The sequence below is a fragment of the Triturus cristatus genome, chromosome 7, assembly GCF_964204655.1.
Source record: "Triturus cristatus chromosome 7, aTriCri1.1, whole genome shotgun sequence".
In the NCBI taxonomy this organism is placed as follows: Eukaryota; Metazoa; Chordata; class Amphibia; order Caudata; family Salamandridae; genus Triturus; species Triturus cristatus.
In genome coordinates this window covers 840,510,854-840,528,734 of record NC_140590.1, presented here as the reverse complement: position 1 = coordinate 840,528,734, position 17,881 = coordinate 840,510,854, and the positions used below count along the sequence as shown (strand labels likewise).

Here is a 17,881-nt window from a genome sequence, read left to right as displayed (position 1 = left end):
GGGCTCCGCTCTATGCATGCACAGGGCTGTGGACTCCAGAGCCCGCCTGATCCGTGAAAGAGGCTCAGGGAATTATTGATGGCCTGCCTTGGATGGAATTCAATAACCGTGCGTTTCTGCAGCCATGGCAGGGGATTTGGGGTCTTCATATTGGTATCCACGTGCTCGGATGCAGTCGGCCGGGGCTGCCTTTTGCATCATTGCCCCGAATGACAACCAAGTCGCCCTATTGATGCAGGGATGCATTTGTTGATCTAGCTGCCTGTGCACTAAGCTCATTTGGTGTCAACGGTGAGCCTGCTTGAGTGCGTGGCAATATGGCACCATGGACTAGAGTGCGCTGCCAATCAATGGTGAACTCACACAACTCATTGGGCTGCTCAAATTGAACTCTAGAACTACGCATTGTGCATGACTCGAGTGAAGGAACCAGCATGGCCAGAGAGGGAAGTGGTCCAAATGTCTGTCAGAAAATCCTTTTACTAACCACGATCAGACCCGGCCTAGGTCCCTTCTCCCCCCTGCCAACGCCAGTCATGAAGACAGTGTCCCTCAGCAATAACACAGGGGGGAACTCTGTGTACGGCACACCACTATCGCTGTGGAAATACTAAATGCGTGCATACAAACGGGTGTGGGGTGGCTGGAAGGGGATCTGCTGAAGCCTTGCAAAACGCTGAAAGATATAGGAATTGGGACTAGAGGGATGGCCATTGGGAAGTGACCCCAAGGGCTATCTGAAGGAGAAAGGTACACAGGGAGAGACATTCCATTAGGCGGGGCCACTGGAGTTGTGCAGCAGGGAAGGACCAAATTATGTTGAAGGGCTGAGTAAATTATGCGGCATTATGAGCCACTTTTTGTGATGGTATTACTTCATTATTATGTCATTTTCAAACATGTTAACGTTGTCTGAGCATTGATTGCACCTCAGTACCAGCTTAATATCAAATATCGCAATAAGCAGCACACGTATAACTAGTCAAACTTTGCAAAGAGCCTTCCACTGCGCAGCAATGCGTTTTGCTGCATTTTTAGTATCTTTGGAACCTTTCGAGCTAGAAAGAAAACATTGTGTGAAAATCTGCAGATTATGCTGCAGATGATGGATTATGTAGCAAATGTGACAAATGTATAATTATGGGGAAATAGCCGCAGCTGCACAATCACATAATTCCAGTAGCCCTGGCCATGGGTAAAAGTTTGAAATCAACAAGAGGTGCACTTGGAATGCTCCTCCTAAGAGCACATCACATATAGCGTGAGTTAGAGAGGCGTCAGAGCAGTGCTGTAACGAGTAGAGGTGAGGGAGGCTGAAGGGCCCCAGGAGGCTGGAACCTGTTGACCAAAGAGTGGGCAGAGCTCCAGAGAGAAAAGTGCTAAAAGGGTAGGGCCAGAGGTGTGCAGTCAGGACGCTTCTGTGGTTGGCCAGTAGGATTTTAAAGTAAAAGAGCCCCTTTGCTGGGGTAATGACTTTTATTTTTAGGTGGTGCCTACCAGACGGAGCAAGCTATCTGGATACATATGGTCTATTATGGGCTTGCAAGAAGTTACAGGGGGTTACAGACCACCTATTGATTAACAGTGGTTGACTTTATTGTCAATCTCATTTCCTTGCTTGTTATTCAGTGGCTTTCCTTGTTCCAGCTTGTCAATCTTGTGTTTGTCCCCCTCCGCACAAAGCCTCGTAACCATCTCGCTAATTTGTATGTTTCCACTGCTTACTGTTAGGGAACTTTTTTGTCTTTTTATATAAGCAAATCATGAGATTGCATGTCTTCTAGCTAACTCCTCCTCTCCCCCATGTGTTCTTTTCCTCATGTATTTAGCCTCCACTCTTTCTGTCACTTTTGTGTGCTTCTCTCAATCTTATACTCCTACCCCCCCCCCCACACACCATAATCCATCTTGCTTTCTCCACAAATGTGCTTTTCTGTAGTTCCTTTTCTTTTTTTTTTTAATTGTGTTTAATGCAAAACAATCTTGGACTGGTAAATTCAAACTAAAAGCAAAAATGATCCAAGCATCCTTCTGCTGGCACATGCATGCGTCATTCTGGATGCACGCACCAGTGCAATGATAGTCCCCAGCAGTGTTAGCATCACTGCCCTTTTTTATTTTTTGATGATGCTGCAAAGCATCTGGAAAAAGCTGGCCGCTATAGTGCATCGCTAAAGGCATTGGCAGAGTCAATAAGTCTCAAAGGGGAGACCAATTGCATTTGCCTATGTTTATTTAAAAATGTGTTCATCCACAATATCGAAATTGACTGTCTTGAATAAACGGCCGTCGGATGGACTGTCCATGTACTATTGCCAGGGCTTAGCTGTCCTTGGCGCAGGAGGTGGAGGGGTCCTGGGACACAGAGGTTTGAGGGGGCCAACTGCATTCAAGTACAATTATCTGTTATTATGAACTAGGATGGACGGTTTACTTTGCTTGCCTTAAAGCCCAGGACATCATTTCAATGCCACTGCCCATACGCTTATCACTCGCGCAAGTGACCATGGTTGCTGGCACATCCCTGTGGGCAGTGGACGCACCCGCATCTGTCTGTTGCCTGGCTGCGAAATGCAAATGAGCAAAAACGTCTGCCATTGAAAATGTGATGGTTTAATGTAATTTATTAAAAACGAGACACTGCCACGTTTCACGCTGCCATGGTAACCAGCCACTGCAGCGAGTGCCTTTTGAGGCATTTAAGTGGTATCGATTTGCGATGTTTTCTTTTTTTTCTACTGCTTTTAGTGTCATGTAGAGTGTGTAACATCTCCAAATCTCCTGGGCACTGCTGCAAAGTTTTAAACCCATGTCTTTCAGTGGCCAAGAAAACGCTCTATTCCTTGGCCGAGTCCCAGTTCCCTGCGTTCCCCAGTCATGTGCATTCCTGCCAGGGCTCCCGCCTTTGTGGGCTGCTAGGGCTTTCCAGTCACTTCTGCTGTCTACCAAATTACTGTCATATTACTGTCAATATATATATATACTGTCAATTACTGTCGTGTGTGCTGCTCACTGCCCGCCTCCCACCTTCCATGACTACATGCCCCCCCTTACATGCATGGGCATTGCCGGGAGTCCCAAGTCAGGCGTGTTTTCCCAAGTCTGGAGTGCACCTGAGGGTTCATAACATTCGGGGGGGGCGAAAGAGCAATTTTTTCAAACAATATACTTGTAATTTTTGTGAAAACGAGGTATCTTTAGTAAAATGTTCTGGGGTAATTGCCTGCGTGAAAATTGTTCAAGAGGCATGGCTATTTTTTGGAGTCGGGCTTGCCTGGAGATTTTGAATGTGACGTCAGTGTCAAGGAGAGACGTCATCTGGGCAGGATGCGAGTTGTCAGCGCTTGGTGCTGGAAATGGGTGCCTTCCTTGGGACTATGACATCAGAGGTTTGGGGTAGGCCCAGCAAACGCATTCCTATCTCGTATTCCTGTCTGTTGCAAGAATACATTAGGCAGTGATGTAGCTTAGTGTGCACTCAAATGGATTCTGCTTAAAAAGATTCCCGGGATGTTCTAAATGGCATCACACACCCTTTGACCCTCACCAAATGACGTGTTGTTCCTACCATAACTCCTCAACAGTGCCCTATCTTGTACTGAGTGCTTTTCAGCAGGGCAAGCAGTGAAAGCTACAGAAGGTGAACAAAGATTTATGGGCCCTGCTTACTTTCTCTCTCTGTTCTCATGAATCTTGAGTCCTGGGTCAGCAAAGATTATGCCAGCAGGTCCAAAAGACAAGCCAGGGCTAGCACTTCTAACCCTGGCTGTCCTTCATGTACATCTCTGGGTTAGCATTCTACAGTGAGGGTCAAAGGCGAATACCTTGTCAAGCTGTGTCAGCTTTCTGTACTTCCAAGGTTTGTATAATGTGATTGAAGTTAGCAGCTTTGGACAACTAAAACGGTTGCAACAAGCACTCCATACTAAGAAGCCTGGGGGAAATTAAAATCATCTGTGTTATTTGGAACATTTTAGGAAATCACATTGTTTGTTACACGGAATTCCTGAAATTCAGCCATTGGGCTACTTCAAGTAATTGCGCGTTGTTTGTGAAACAAATTTACAGCGAACGTGTCATTTGCACTGAAAAGTTTACCACCAACACACAGGAACAGAATGCAAGCGACTGTTGTTCGTGGTGCTTTTTTTTGTCACAAATTTGTAGTGTGAAATGTGTCTTCTCGTCAGAAATGGACACCAGGCATTTTGATCTAAAATATGGGGCTAAATAACAGATTTGCATCTTGTACAATTTCGAGCAGTTACGTGTAATTTTGGAGGCATTTTCCATAATTATTCATAATTACATTTCGCACACCCTACTTTAGAAAAGGACATCAATTGGGAGTAGCAGTCGAGGCCCCTGTCCTGCCCTGAGACTTCTGTTACTGCCTCCGCAACCCCTGTTGTCCAAGACCCAGAAGATAGCAAAAAAGAGTACACAGAGTCGTGGGAGCCATGTTTACTGGGTGTAGTTTCCAGACCTTGCCCTCGGGCTTATCCTAATTGCTCAGCCTTAAATTGAGATTGTTGAGGGGTTAGGAGTGGTACAAGGAGCACATCTTATCCCGCCTACCTTGATCAAAAGGTGCATGGCCTCACTTCCAGTTCCCTGAAATGTTTGTGCATTAGATGTCCTCAGTCTAGGTACAGTTAGTAAGCAACAGACTGCTTTTAGCCTCAGATGAGGTCCTCTGGGGCTTTAGAAACCGTGAACAGAGATTTTGGGACCTACTGGCCTGCCAATGCCTTTTGCGAATGTTGCATAGCTCTGCGATTTCCTGTTCAAAGGTAAATAAATGAATAAAAAGCAAAAGAGTCAGGATGATGTACTCGTAGCAGCTGCATCACTTTAGAGGTGCACACTTGCTTCGTGATGCATGCACACACAGAACTCACTACACATGGTCACCTACAAAGTGAGATGGAAGTCATTTTTTTTTTAAATATGCTGATTCGAGATGGATCGGTGGGATAATAAAGAAAACTTGCTGTGTAGGCCACCCACAAAACAATTTAAAAAATACAAAAAAAAGACAGGATTGTGTTGGAGGCAGGAAAAGGGAGAATGCAATCGAGAACAACAAGTAACACAAGTAAAAAAGTGACACTGAGTGCAGGGGAGGTATGGAGGGTGTTGGGGAAGCACACACAAGCTTGAAGAACAGGGCGCAGGGTGAGTATTCTGCAGGAGGTGGGGAGAAGCACACCAAGGGGAGAGCTGGAAAACACGTTTATTTTTGTTTAGAGCTCCATAAGAGCAGTGGCGGCCGACATCATTCGAGGGTGGCGGGAGGGGGGCGCGAGATTGGGGTGGTGTAAGTGCGCAGTTTAAAAAGTACATATATTTGTAAAAAAAACAATTACCTTGCTGCGCCAGGTCCTGCATCTCTGCTCTCCTCGTCAGACAGGCACAGGAAGTACAGCCAGGCTCCCCCTGACTGCAGCGTTGTGATTGGTTTTGAGCATCCTTGTTTCACGCTCAAACAGGGAATGGGGACTGGGCTTGTTCTCCACCCAGGCTGTAATGCAGCCTTCACAGAGAACGGTGAATGTGCGCATGACTGGTTTGGGAGGCTCAAGAGGGCCGACCAAACAGTCATTGCGCACTTAGGAGTGGGCAAACCACTCCACTGCCCTGCTCTGAGAGCAGAGCAGCCCGGCCCACCCACAAAGAGACAGAAAACATAAAATAACTATAAGTTATCATTTTATGCTTCTTCTTCGCACTGCTTAAAAGCAGTGGGGCAACGCTCCTTTGCCATAGTTGAGGAGCCGCCCCTGCACAAGAGTACAAGAATTGAGGGAAGGGTCGGGGAGGCAGAAATAGCATGGAGAGAAGCAACTCCCAAGAAGCAATTTGAAGGGGGGTGGGAAGCGAAACAGGTGTGAGAGGAATGTGGATCACAGGGTAGGAAGAGACACATGGGCAAGAGAGGAACATGGAGCTGGTGGGGGAGAAACACACCATCAAGAAAGAAATGCTGGATGGGGGAGCAGCACTTGAGTGTGAGCACAAAACACACTGGTGCAGGGGGGATGCACACGGACCAGAAAGCAAGCTCCAGCACGGTGTAGGGGCAAGAGAGAAGTACATGAGGGGAACCGCTGCAAAACATATAAACTCTCTTGGAACACCTAAACAAAAGGAAAAAAAAAACTATTGCCCAAAAAGGTTAAATATTCAACTATTGTGACCAAGAAAGTACGTAACTGTACCAACAGAAGAAGATTTTGTAAACGGTGTAAAAATGCAACTGTCGTAGATAAAAATCTAGAAAAGATCACAGTGTAAAAGTGCTCAGGAAGCTGTGTGTGCTCGTGTGTGGGGGTGTTGAAGTCTCTCAGAAGTGCTGGTTCTAGAGTGCCATTGATTTTCAGACAACCTGTAAATGATACTGTTCCATAAAAATTACCCCAAAAAAAGAATTATCGGATTACAGTTTCCATTAATGCCGAAGGCGCCATCAAGTGTGGCTGGAGGAGATGGGGAAGTGGTGGTAGTATATCAGACACACTTGTTGTTTAGAAGCACTGGCCTGCCTTCTAGGCAGAATCTCTGTTCGCCAGTATGGTAGCCCACAGGTCCAGTAGGTGCAGTAGCGCCAGGTTTCTGGAGTGTGAAAAGGCCCACTGCACCCATCATGGCTTCCTTTAGCACTCAACTCTAAGGCAGAGCACTGGAAATATGCGATTCTGTTGTCAGTCATTGCCACATAATGATGGTATTGCCGCATTTGCCGCACCATCCATCATCTGCTGTACATAAAACATTGGTTTCTCGTTCAAACGGATCAAAAGTTACTAAAACAGCAGTGACGCATGCAGCTGTTCAATACAAGCCCTTCCCAAAGGTTGACTGCTCATCTTGCAGTAGCGTGTTACCATATTTGAGTGTTACAGCGATACTAATGAGGTGACACCTTTGCCAAGGCAGTGTTCATTAACCTGGGCAAAACCAATGAAAAAATAATGAAGTAATACTATCAGAAATGGGCACTAAGCATTACCCATTTCCTTCCATGCTTTCGTGCCCCTTCGACACCATTGACAGCCCTCCGTTGCCCACTTTAGTCTGCACCTGCGTGTCGTCCGAGGTGGGCATAATTTTTTTTTCTTGAGGGTTCTTGACCACCCCTGAGATGTGAAAGGGGCAGTACCCCAGACTTTCTGCAGCTCCTCTTACCCTCCTCAAGTGTGTCCACTCGAAGCGCCCCACTGGCTGTTCTCATGAACCCAAGGCTCCCACCCGAACGGACGAGAAGTGCTGAAAAGGGTCTCCCCAGTGAATAGAGGGGAGGGGGCACGGGCTTGGGAAGGTGCCCGGGCACTGGAATGCTTTCTTACCAGGGATTCATTGTGCTCGGCGGTTCCTCTTAAAGAGCACCGTACAAAACGCACCAGCCCCCCCCCCCCCCCCCCCCACTTTACGAGAGCCCGTGCGGCGGAGAGAGACAAAGCGGGGATGAGTCGGCCTCTTCCATTTCCTGAGCGCTGCCCTCCTGCCATGCGGGTTTAATGCGGTCCTAAGAGCCTCCAATTACCTCCGAATGACCCCCGAGGGCTCTTCTCTTGGTGCTCATTGTTACAATGGCCTCTCCACTCCCCGAGCCCATCTCCGAGGTGCAGGCTGAGTGCCCACTCATGTTACCCACTAAGAGCATTTGCCACCTGTGAGTGGTGGGAGCTGGGGGAGGTGTGTGGGTGCGTGCGTGTGTGCGTGGCGGGGGATGTGGACCGTTCTTACATTCTCTACTATGTAGCTGTGGTAGCTGATTGCATTTTAAAAGTATTTTGTCCTCTAATAAATGTCCAGTGTTTATGTTGCGTTTTTTTAGTCCCCAGCCTGCGTTGAAAAGAACTCCCACATTGAAGCAAAAGAGTGATTTGTCAAGAATGGAACCATGTGGTTGGTTTGGAAAGCCTACATTCGATAGACCCTTTTTCTTTTTTTTCCTCAGCCTACATTTTAAACTCTAAGTGCCTTCCCTCACTAAGCAGCACTTTAAACCTCTTCTTAACATGACGGTCCTGACGAAATGAATTGGATGGGAAGATGATAAAACAAAGTTAATGTTATGTTAATTTTTCGTATAGTATCTTATATCATATGGTATCTTATGCCACTTTAAGGCCACATTGAAGCAGCGCTTAATTTGAGCCACTGGTTTCCGGTGCTGGCACTAGCACATAATTGTTGACCAAAATCATGACAGCTGCCAGATGGTGGCGCTGTTTGTATAATTTAGAGATGAGCCGAACAGCAATTGTTTATTAATTCAGTATACATTAACAACAACGAATACCTGCTGTCCTGGCATGGTCTGAATTGTCACACTTGTAGCACTGTGCTGGTTAGTAGTTGTGTAGGTTCTGTCATCGGATATTGTGTTAGTGTGAATAGGTGGTGCAAGCTGCAGAGGCCTTCCGACTAGAACCCTGGCGCTTATTTTTTAACAAATTAAGCACTGCTATGAAGGCCTGAGGAGGAGTCGGGTGGGGAAGAGACTTAAACAGTTGAAAAGGAGGGATGATATTTAGTGCACGAAGGAAGAACTTGTACATGGAGCGGTGTCACCCCAAACACTGGTATATCACCAGACTCTGGAGCAGTGCATTGTGGGTTACTGGCCCTAGAGGTGTGATGGACAGGTAGGAATGGAGGAGGCAAGAGAGTTGATGGTAGGTTGGCACTGGCGATGGAAGGAGGAAGGGGGCGAAGGTGCAGGTGACTGAGATGATCTGGGCCAGCGCTAGAGATAAAGTTACGGGTACACTTTGAGAGAAGCCAAGGCAGACCATGGAGGTCCAGAAAGGCTTGAGCCTGCCTTTCTCACTACCACTCCCTGATTGCATCGACAGATCTTTCAAACATGCTCTCTGAATGTATAGATTTAGAGTCTGGGCACCTTAACAGGGAGTACTAGCATCTTACTTGTTTACGTTCATAGGGAGAACTGGCGGCTTCATTGTTTACATAGGTGGTTGGGATCTTGCAGGACGGAAGCATTCATTTTCGGGAGCAGCTATCCACCGGATCCGGAAGGATTGATGCTAGCGCACATCTAGCTTCATGCCGACCGTATCCTTTGTCCACAGTCACTCCCCCTGTGCCACAGCATCTCATCACCTACGCCTGCATGTCGTTTGGGCCACAATTTCTACTGGAACTTCCTTCAGTGTCTAGATCTGTGGATCTCTGGACACAAGGCAAGAGCACACTACCTGCCATGCGGAGGTGGGTAAGGTGCTGGTTTTCCAAAAGCCGTTGATGGACATGTTGGGAAATTGGGCTGAACTCTCTAGTATGGCCAATGTAAACTAGAGCCGATTGCCACAGGAGGGCCAAGCCTATTATGAGGTATTAGCATTTGTGGTGATTGTTACAGAGATATGGTGCATTGCGTGGGTCCTATGACTTGTGTTGGAACGGGTGAATGATGGTTCAAACTGAGGAATACCCCAGTGCTATAGGTCAATCTAGGAGCACTTGATGTAAAAGTCCAGTCCAGAATCGCTGCAAGTCGACCTGCATTGAAATAGATGGGTTCCATGATATGATTGAGGTTCAGAAAGACCAGAGGCCTTGCGTAGAGTCAGACTTACAGTGCTTGTAGGGTAAGGAGAAATGAGGCATGGGGGATCAGAAAAGCATGACAAGGGCACACATTCTAGACAGTGAGTGAGAAGGCTTGTGATCTTGCCAAAGACGCTAATATCTCACCACGGTGAAAGTGCACTGAAGGTAATTGACTTCAGACGTCTGATCAACAGATAGGGAGGGGACAAGGAGGAGGGGTAAGCGGGAGTGAGGAGAGGGCACGTGAAGGAATGAGATTGTTGGGGTGAAAAGAAGACGCTGAGTAGTGATGGTGAGAGGAATCTGCTCACAACAGCTGCACCTGCAAGATGTGCATTGTGGTAGCAGAGACAGTCCTTGGGAGCTGGGAGATTGCCCCCGACCCCTCATGCCAGCTCTTCTCTTTTGCGCAGCCCTTGTCCGCCTTCTCATGTAAACATCTTCGTAATAGACAGATGTGCATATGGGTCAACAGCTGGACTTGGGATTGGAGGAAGAAGAGCAAGGGGTGGGGATTAGGAAAAGGGGCGCTGTAGATGATCAGGTTTTCAGAGTGCAAAACGTGAGGAGGTGGGCCAGCCCTTGTACTGTATAGGGCCATTTGTAGGGCCGACAGGAAACCGAGACCAGCCCCACAGGGCAGGAGGCAGTGGCTAGAACTGTCCCTCGGGTCTTTCATGGTTTGGTCACGGCAGCCGTCAGCTCTGTAAGCAGTCCTAGCAGGCAGCCCTAGCAGGGAAGCACAAGTGTGGCAGAACAGGAGGCCCAAACGAGACAGCAACTCCCTAGTGCCAGCCGGCGACTGTCAGAGGCATTTGAACCGCCATATATCTCAGCACTGCCACCATCCGTAAATATCCCTGGAGCAAAACGGCCCTGAAAGCACGGAGCTTCGGCAGCTGCGGTTTGCCACCGCTGAAATACGCCGGGAACGGGCGCCCTGAAGGGAGTGGATGGCTTTATTTCTCTGTGAATTACGCGAGAGGCGCTTGGCGCCAGATGAGGGAAGGCAGGTTAATATTCCTGTGAAATACTATAGGGGTGCCTCCTGTGAAACCTCCGATAAATATCCAAACGTAAACTGTGATTTTGTTCACTGACCTATGAAACCTTGGCGCGCTAAACGTTTCTTTTAAAAAGCCCTAAAAATGTCCAGTTTACCAAAACATTTTTCTTTTCTTTTTTCCCGCCCCTTTTCTTTCCTCCCTTTCCTTTTTTCTTTTCTTTGTTTTCATTTAACTGTGCGAAGTTACCTCATCGGCGAGTGACCTTCTCCACCACCAACCAGACGCCAGACCTGCAGGACCCCTCCCAGCACAGTTACTACGACAGCGGATTGGAGGAGTCGGAGACTCCCAGCAGCAAGTCATCATCGGGGCCGCGCATTGGGCCCTTGGCGCTGCCAGAGGACCACTACGAGCGCACCACCCCAGACGGCAGCATCGGTGAGATGGAGCATCCTGAGAATGGTAAGGCCCGGAGGGGGGTCCTTCTGCTTTTCTCCCCACCCAGTCTGTTTGTTTGCACCACTTTGTTTGGGAGCGGTATTTGATTTTTCCCCTTACTCTAAATGACATTAATAGTCTCATTGCGATTCCAACCTGTTAAGCTTTGCAAAGAACAGCCCTTTTAAATTTCCATAGTCTCAGCGAATATCACCTATTTTAGTCCCATTTTACACATAATTACAATTTAAAGTTGGTGTTGGGCTTGGGTGTGGGTGTGGAGTTTAGATGCGCTTCTCCAGTGGACGCATCCTTGATCTACCATAGGACATCCCTGGATGACCATTCTCTAAGGATGCACCCATTACTGTCCTCAAAAGCAAGTGTGTTCAATATGTGGCTTGCAAGTGCTTTAAGTTGCTGAGTGGTGCTCTGTGAATCAGTCTGCTGGGAGACGTGACAACTTCCTCTAGAGACAGATCTTTCATAGGAAATGTCCCTCTCGATGGAACTCCCCAGTAGCCATGCACAGCTTCAAGCATAACTTAAACTGGAAAAGAGGGGTGTAATCAACTCAGTTTCCTTCAAATCTGCCGTGGGTAGTTGCAATCCTAAACTGTGATGGAAGGGAAGTAGCAAATAATGGTTCTGTGGGTGTGATGCAGGAAACTCCTACTAGCAGTGTTCAGGAAGACCAATCCCAACATTTCCCACCGAGGCGTTCGGCAACACATTATAACAGATATCAGGGTGATCTTGGCTTTTGACTAAATTAGCTTGGATCCACCAGAAACGCAAAGGTAGAGCCATACTCTGATTTTGTTGAAAAGGAAAAAGAAGAGAGGAATTTGTCCAGAAATCTGCAGGAATGCACACCTGTTGAGTTCAGAACAGAGCATACCACGTGTACATCTCCTGCATGTGGTAAAGACATTTGGGAGAGGGATAGTCTAGATATAGAGTCTCACAGTGGGGGAAATTTGTTGTGTATGGTAAATTATCACTTCTCATTGCCTGGAGCAGAATGATCATGTTGGATTGGGCTATGAGCAAATTCGAGGGAGTTTCAGTTTATGTCCCTGAGTTCCATTCAGCGTGACAGATTGGAGCATCAACAGTGTTGCTGGTGATCGTGTCTGACGAGGGCTTGACTATCCTTCCTCAAACACCCATCTTAGATGCAGAGTAGTTTTGTGCTAAGCGTGGATATAACTTGATCTTGTCTATCTTAGAGCACTTAACTGCTGTCTCTTGGCACAAGTTAAACAGATTCACTTGCATCAATTGGACCAACTCAGGATTAGGAATGGAAGAAGCAAGTTTTAAGTTGTTCACAAAAGGGTGAGGATTGGGGTTGGGACGAAGGGTGAGAGAATATGGAATCCATATGTGGTGACTTGCACCAATTATGACCTATTAACTGGCTTGTCTCACTGGAAGAATGGATTAAGATAACGTCAGAGTTCACAGAGCTCCTAAACGGGTTGCAGAGCCTGAGTATGGACATCAGCCAAAAATGGACCTCTCGGCTTGCACCAATGTACAGGGAGGGCACAGGAACAATGGAATGGGAAGTTGGGAATGGGCTCCCAATATTTGGAAAATGTGCATTGATCTGGATGATCTTATTTCCAAATTGGCAGGATCGTTTTGAGTACTTTGGCTTCTCCTAGGAGATTGTTTCAAATTCTTGGAGGCACAACAATATCACTGCATGCATGCGCTGCTATACTATGCACATAAGGTAAAATAAAAAAAGATTTTGGGACCCGGTTGACCAATGAGATAAACATAGGACAATGGTCAAGAAAGAGGACTAGCTCTACCCCTACTACGACAGGTTAATATAACAGAACCATGCGGAGTGGCCATACAGCTGGGCTCCAGATAGACTCCTGCTACTGAAATGCAATAATCTCTATTTTGGCTTTAGCTGTAATCTGCTCTTCCTTCGTACATAGCCCAGCATGTTTTCATGTTCGCCTAGGTCTTGGGTCCCTTTAGATCAATGGTGTCTAATAAAGGAACAGTAAGGCCAGATTCATAAAATAAATGTGTAAACAGTGAATGTAAATTGAACTCATGTCCATAGTGGGTAGTTCTAAGAAACTAGCATGGATCCGGCCTTCCTGGATCTGGACTCCTTTGCATAGACTGTCCTAGGATTCAGCTTAGACCAGAATCCAGAGAGTCCTATTCTGGTGTCAGATTGAGAAGGGCCCCCCAATGATTCTGGGAGCACACACTGTTACCAGTGTAAAGTAAGAGTGCGCCATCCCTCTGCCAAGCCCTATTTTTGAGCTCAGAGAGGGTGCCCTTAGCTCCTATGCTAATGTTGAACGTGGGTCCCCCAGTACTGCCCTCGTTTATATTCAAGTAGCCCCTAACCCTTGGTTGGGCGCGCTAATTTAAAAAAAAAAAAAGTGTTTTAAAATGTTTCTTATTTACACTGAGCTCAGGGATCAAAGTGTAAAATGCTCACGCTCGTTCCTCTTCTTGTGGTGACCTCAGAGTAATTTAATGGACAGGATTTGAATTTTCTCAGCTTTTCCATCTACTTTCGTCTCAGAGAAACTGCTTCATTATTAACACTTTAAAAGTGTCATCTAGTGCACTTAGTATGTTTACTCGCAGTGCGTGTTATAATGTATGGACGATATAAATTTATGTTTAAGATATTCCTTTACCTAATGGTTGGCTTCCATCTTCTCCCATCCTGAGTGGTCACTTTATTCAGTGGACTCCACTTGTCCTGGTGGCACAAGAGGGGAAGACCTCTCTGATAAACTAGTGGAGAGAGGCATGATGAAGGACGAAAAAGGTATAGCTTGTGAAGTGCCAATGATGAGCGGGAAACAGTACCATGGACATGAGAAGAAAGGAGTCCTCAGAGCTGCACTTCTTGGCTTAGGGAGGCAGAAAGAGTATTAGAAGGGCTTGTAAAGGCCTTTTTTGAAAGACAAGCCTCCAGAAACCACTGAATACGGTCAGTGGAGCGCCAGGTTTATAGTCCCAGGTTTATACTAAAAAAAAAAAAAGACACAGCATTGTTGAACTTAAAGGCATGAGTCGTAACTCAAGTCACTGAAGTGCTAGTCCAGAATTCCATTGTTTGCAGAGATGGAAGGCTCATGGCAGATCTAAGCAGACCGGCATGCTTAGGGAGTCTATTTTTGGTACAGTGGCAATCTTGGTAGAGAATGGTGTTCCTTGGCACTGCCCAGATTCTTGCAGCAACTGTTTGGTTGATGACTTGTGGATCATATCTGCCAGCAGAGCCAGAAGAGCAAATGGCCTTTTTATCACTGTACGGGTAAGGGTTGAGGATTCGCGAGCGGGAGAGTTTAGCTTTCTCGCGCTGGATGTGACCACGACCTGACATCAGGCGTGGCAGCATCTGCTCAATCCTAATTGAATTACCAGCTCCTTAGCATGGCCGGTTAATCTCATTTTCAGGAGATGGGGGCTCCAGAAAGCTGGGCGGCTCAGCTGGCCTACCCCGGCTTACTCCCCCCTCTCTTGGCCTGGGCACTAACTGCATTGGGCCTGCTGCCTAGTCCGACCAGCCATTTCCTGCGCTCTCAGTCTAATTGGATCATGGAGGATATTGGAGGGGACTCGCGAGCTGCGTTACCGAGGCAGCTTCTTTCTCCTCCGAGATGCCAAACGTCACAACACTTACTCTTTTCAGAGCTTTTAGTTAACCCATTATTCTCTATTCGTTTCCCTGCACTTGCAAGTTCTATCCCTTTGTGGCGTTCAGCAGGAATTTGTGAAATGGCTTTTGCCATTTTATCCAAGACCAGCCAAGGTGCGTGCAGGTAGGACTGGTGGGACCGGGTAGGGGGGGGATTTCGACTGACGACCACGATGTAAAATTAAATAGTCAGTCAAAATCCCCGCTACCCCACCGCTCTTACCTGCATGGGCCGCGGCTGTCCAAGACTAGGAAAGAATTGCTGGTCTCATAGCTCCAAAGCCCAATGGCGCCTCTCTGAAACGGCGGCCTCCCACATTTGGTAACTTTTGAAAAAAGACCCCTTGAAAGCCTACAAGAGTAACCATAAATAGTGTGGGGGGTGTTAGCGTACCATTACATTTTACCTTGAGAATCAATGTCTCCATATTTTGCGTTGGTGGGTGGCGTGTACATACCTTTGACTTATCAGAGAAACAGGCTTGTAGATTTTTCAGTGGTGCCGTTTTAGAACCTGGACGATTGAACATATCATCTTTTTGGGCAAGTGTGAACTCTCTGAACGCTGAGTGCCAAATACATTCAAAAAGTGTCAGACGAGGTAGCCAATTATTAGTACAGAAAGGGATTAGCATTTTTATTATTCCTCGGAGCAAGGCAGGTAGCTGCCCTGATTACATAGTTCCTTGAATTTATGCAACATCCCTGTAAAATACTTTATGTGAGAGCAAAAGTGTATAATGGGCTCGTAAATAAACAGCAGCGATTATCGTGGGCTCCTTGAAGCCCGCCTCCAATTCTATATCCAGATTTTACACTCTAGGTATTGATTATATGAGAATCTTGGGAGCTGATGACGTCTAAACAAAGGACTCTACATACTTGCAATTTAACATTGAGGGGTATTTGCCTTTTGAACAATTTGTTTGCAAACATTTGTAACCCATAACTGCGTGAGAGTTTGTGGCTGTAACAGCCTTTAGGTATTGTATCCTCTTGGTCAAATAATTAGTGAATGAAAGCAATAACCGGGTTTATGTCACACTTCTGAGACATCAGTCTCTTTTAGCTACCCCACAGTGCAAAAACAAAAGTTTGCAATCAAAGAGTTGATAAGGTTGAACTGGATTGCTTCAATTTTTATTGAAAATAAAGGGTGGTGTTTAAGGAATGATGGTGTTTGGCTCCCTGTCTGATGCAAGCCTCTCCTCAAACCCACACAGCCCTATATCAAAAGACCCCAGGTGCAAACGTGTTTTTATGTATGTTTTTCGATGTCATTTATTTTTATGAAACAATGCATCATGTTTTCCTCAAAGGTAACAAGAGGAAGTACAAGGGATAGAGACCTTTCATTTTTTTCTAAAATCCCTGTGAGGCATCTTTTTTTTTTTTTGCATATTACACGTCTAGTTTAGGATTACGGTACATGAGGGAACACATTTTAGTCTTCAACTCCGATCGTGGTAACACATCCAATCACAGTGTCGGCTCAAGTGCTGCAACAAAGTCACAGAAGAAGCGGTGCACAGATCTAGACCAGTAGGTGGAGAATAAAAGACGCAAGCCTACTAATTCCCAGAGCTATGTATGTCGCGGGGGTTCAGGGGGCGCAAGGAGTTACGAACGTTTTTAATGACGGTGAGCTAAGTGGAAAGAAATTGAACTGTAATTTATACTTTTCCAAGTAGCACTGCTTCCCTGCGCCTGTATCTCTCACAGCACAGAGTATGTACAGTACGGGCTCCTTGGCTCTGTGCCCACCATACTCCTGAATCTGAAATGTAAAATAGATTGGCCGAGGAACAGAAAGAAGCTGCCACTCTGCAGTCTGTTCGGATCCATCTTTGTTAGGACTCACAAAAATGCGCATTTCCTTTGCATGCTCATCTCTGCTGGTATTTATTTATTCTGTGCATGATTTTCCAAATCACCAAGCAACAATTGTGTTCTCATTCAGCAAGCTGTGAAGAGAGACACTTTCTATTTATCATGTCACTGCTTTGCTGTCCCTGTGTGTGTGTGTGTGTGTGTGTGTGTGTGTGTGTGTGTGTGTGTGTGTGTGTGTGTGTGTGTGTGTGTGTGTGTGTGTGTGTGTGTGTGTGTGTGTGTGTGTGTGTGTGTGTGTGTGTGTGTGTGTGTGTGTGTGTGTGTGTGTGTGTGTGTGTGTGTGTGTGTGTGTGTGCGCGCTGTTTCTCTCTTTGGCAATCTGTACTGAATTCTGATCAAGTCTTGATGGGCCTGTTGTCCCTGTATTTTTGGGTTCCACTTCGCATTGTGCCTATTAGGGTCACATCACAATGTCCCACTGCCTGTCTTACAAGGGCTGTCTAAGCATCTGCCTATTTGTACCTTATTAATTTTGGTTTTGTCTTAGCTGTATTTCCAGCTATGTAGTTCTTTACGTTATATTGTCTGACTTCCTACACCTTCGCACCTATCAATATATCTTATTGTTTGTGTCTTTCTATAATTGTGAAATGCATTTTTTTTTCATCTTGGTCTGTGGATTGCTTGCTGTCTTCCTGTGGAGGACATGGGACACAGGGGGCTGCCGTATTGTCCCAGGGTCCGCCTGACTTCTATTATGTAGTCTTTGGCCTGACTCACAAATGGTGGCCTTACATAGTTTGTTTTCTAAGTTGGGGTTGGTGTCCTGACTTTTTGAAGGTGTCTTCTCACTACTTTTGCCTGCTGTTCTCAGGGTGACTCGTTTTTGTGTTGGTAGCATGGTTTTCGCAAGGTAGATTGTTGCTGTGTGGTGGGTTCCATGTAATTTAAAGGTTTGTAGTTCTGTATAGCTACATCAGTTTTCTTTTTTTTACATTTCTAATTTAACGCTCTGCTTTACATGCTTATCCACTTTTGTAAGTCATTATTGCTGTCTTATTTGTCCTGAATCTATTTTCCACCCACTGTGTGAGTACTATTTTGCATAGTAGCATTTGTATATGTTGCGACCACTAATGAATAGTGATGGACATCTTTATACCTCACTGGCTTAGACGGCTCAAGAAGTCTATGTAGTATGGCAGGGATGGGGTGATTCCTTCTGTTACTCATAGGCATGTTTTTGTTACACAGGCCGAGGGGAGGTTGGGGGACCCTTGATCATACCCATAAGAAATCTAGAAGGACCGGTCCCACCTTACCAAAA

At 46.3% G+C, this 17,881-nt stretch overlaps 1 protein-coding gene across 5 annotated transcripts in view; it reads left to right on the top strand.

The window, feature by feature from the left end:
• Nucleotides 1–17,881, top strand: part of PCDH1 (protocadherin 1) — a 310,663-nt gene that overhangs the window by 194,720 nt on the left and 98,062 nt on the right. For 4 of the 5 annotated variants that reach the window (XM_085617767.1, XM_085617766.1, XM_085617765.1 and 1 more), the window contains exon 4: nucleotides 10,832–11,051. The exons of the other annotated variant lie outside the window; for it this stretch is intronic. In XM_085617767.1, coding sequence (XP_085473893.1) covers nucleotides 10,832–11,051 — 220 coding nt within the window. The remainder of the gene's footprint in view (nucleotides 1–10,831; nucleotides 11,052–17,881) is intronic. 5 annotated transcript variants of the gene reach the window in all.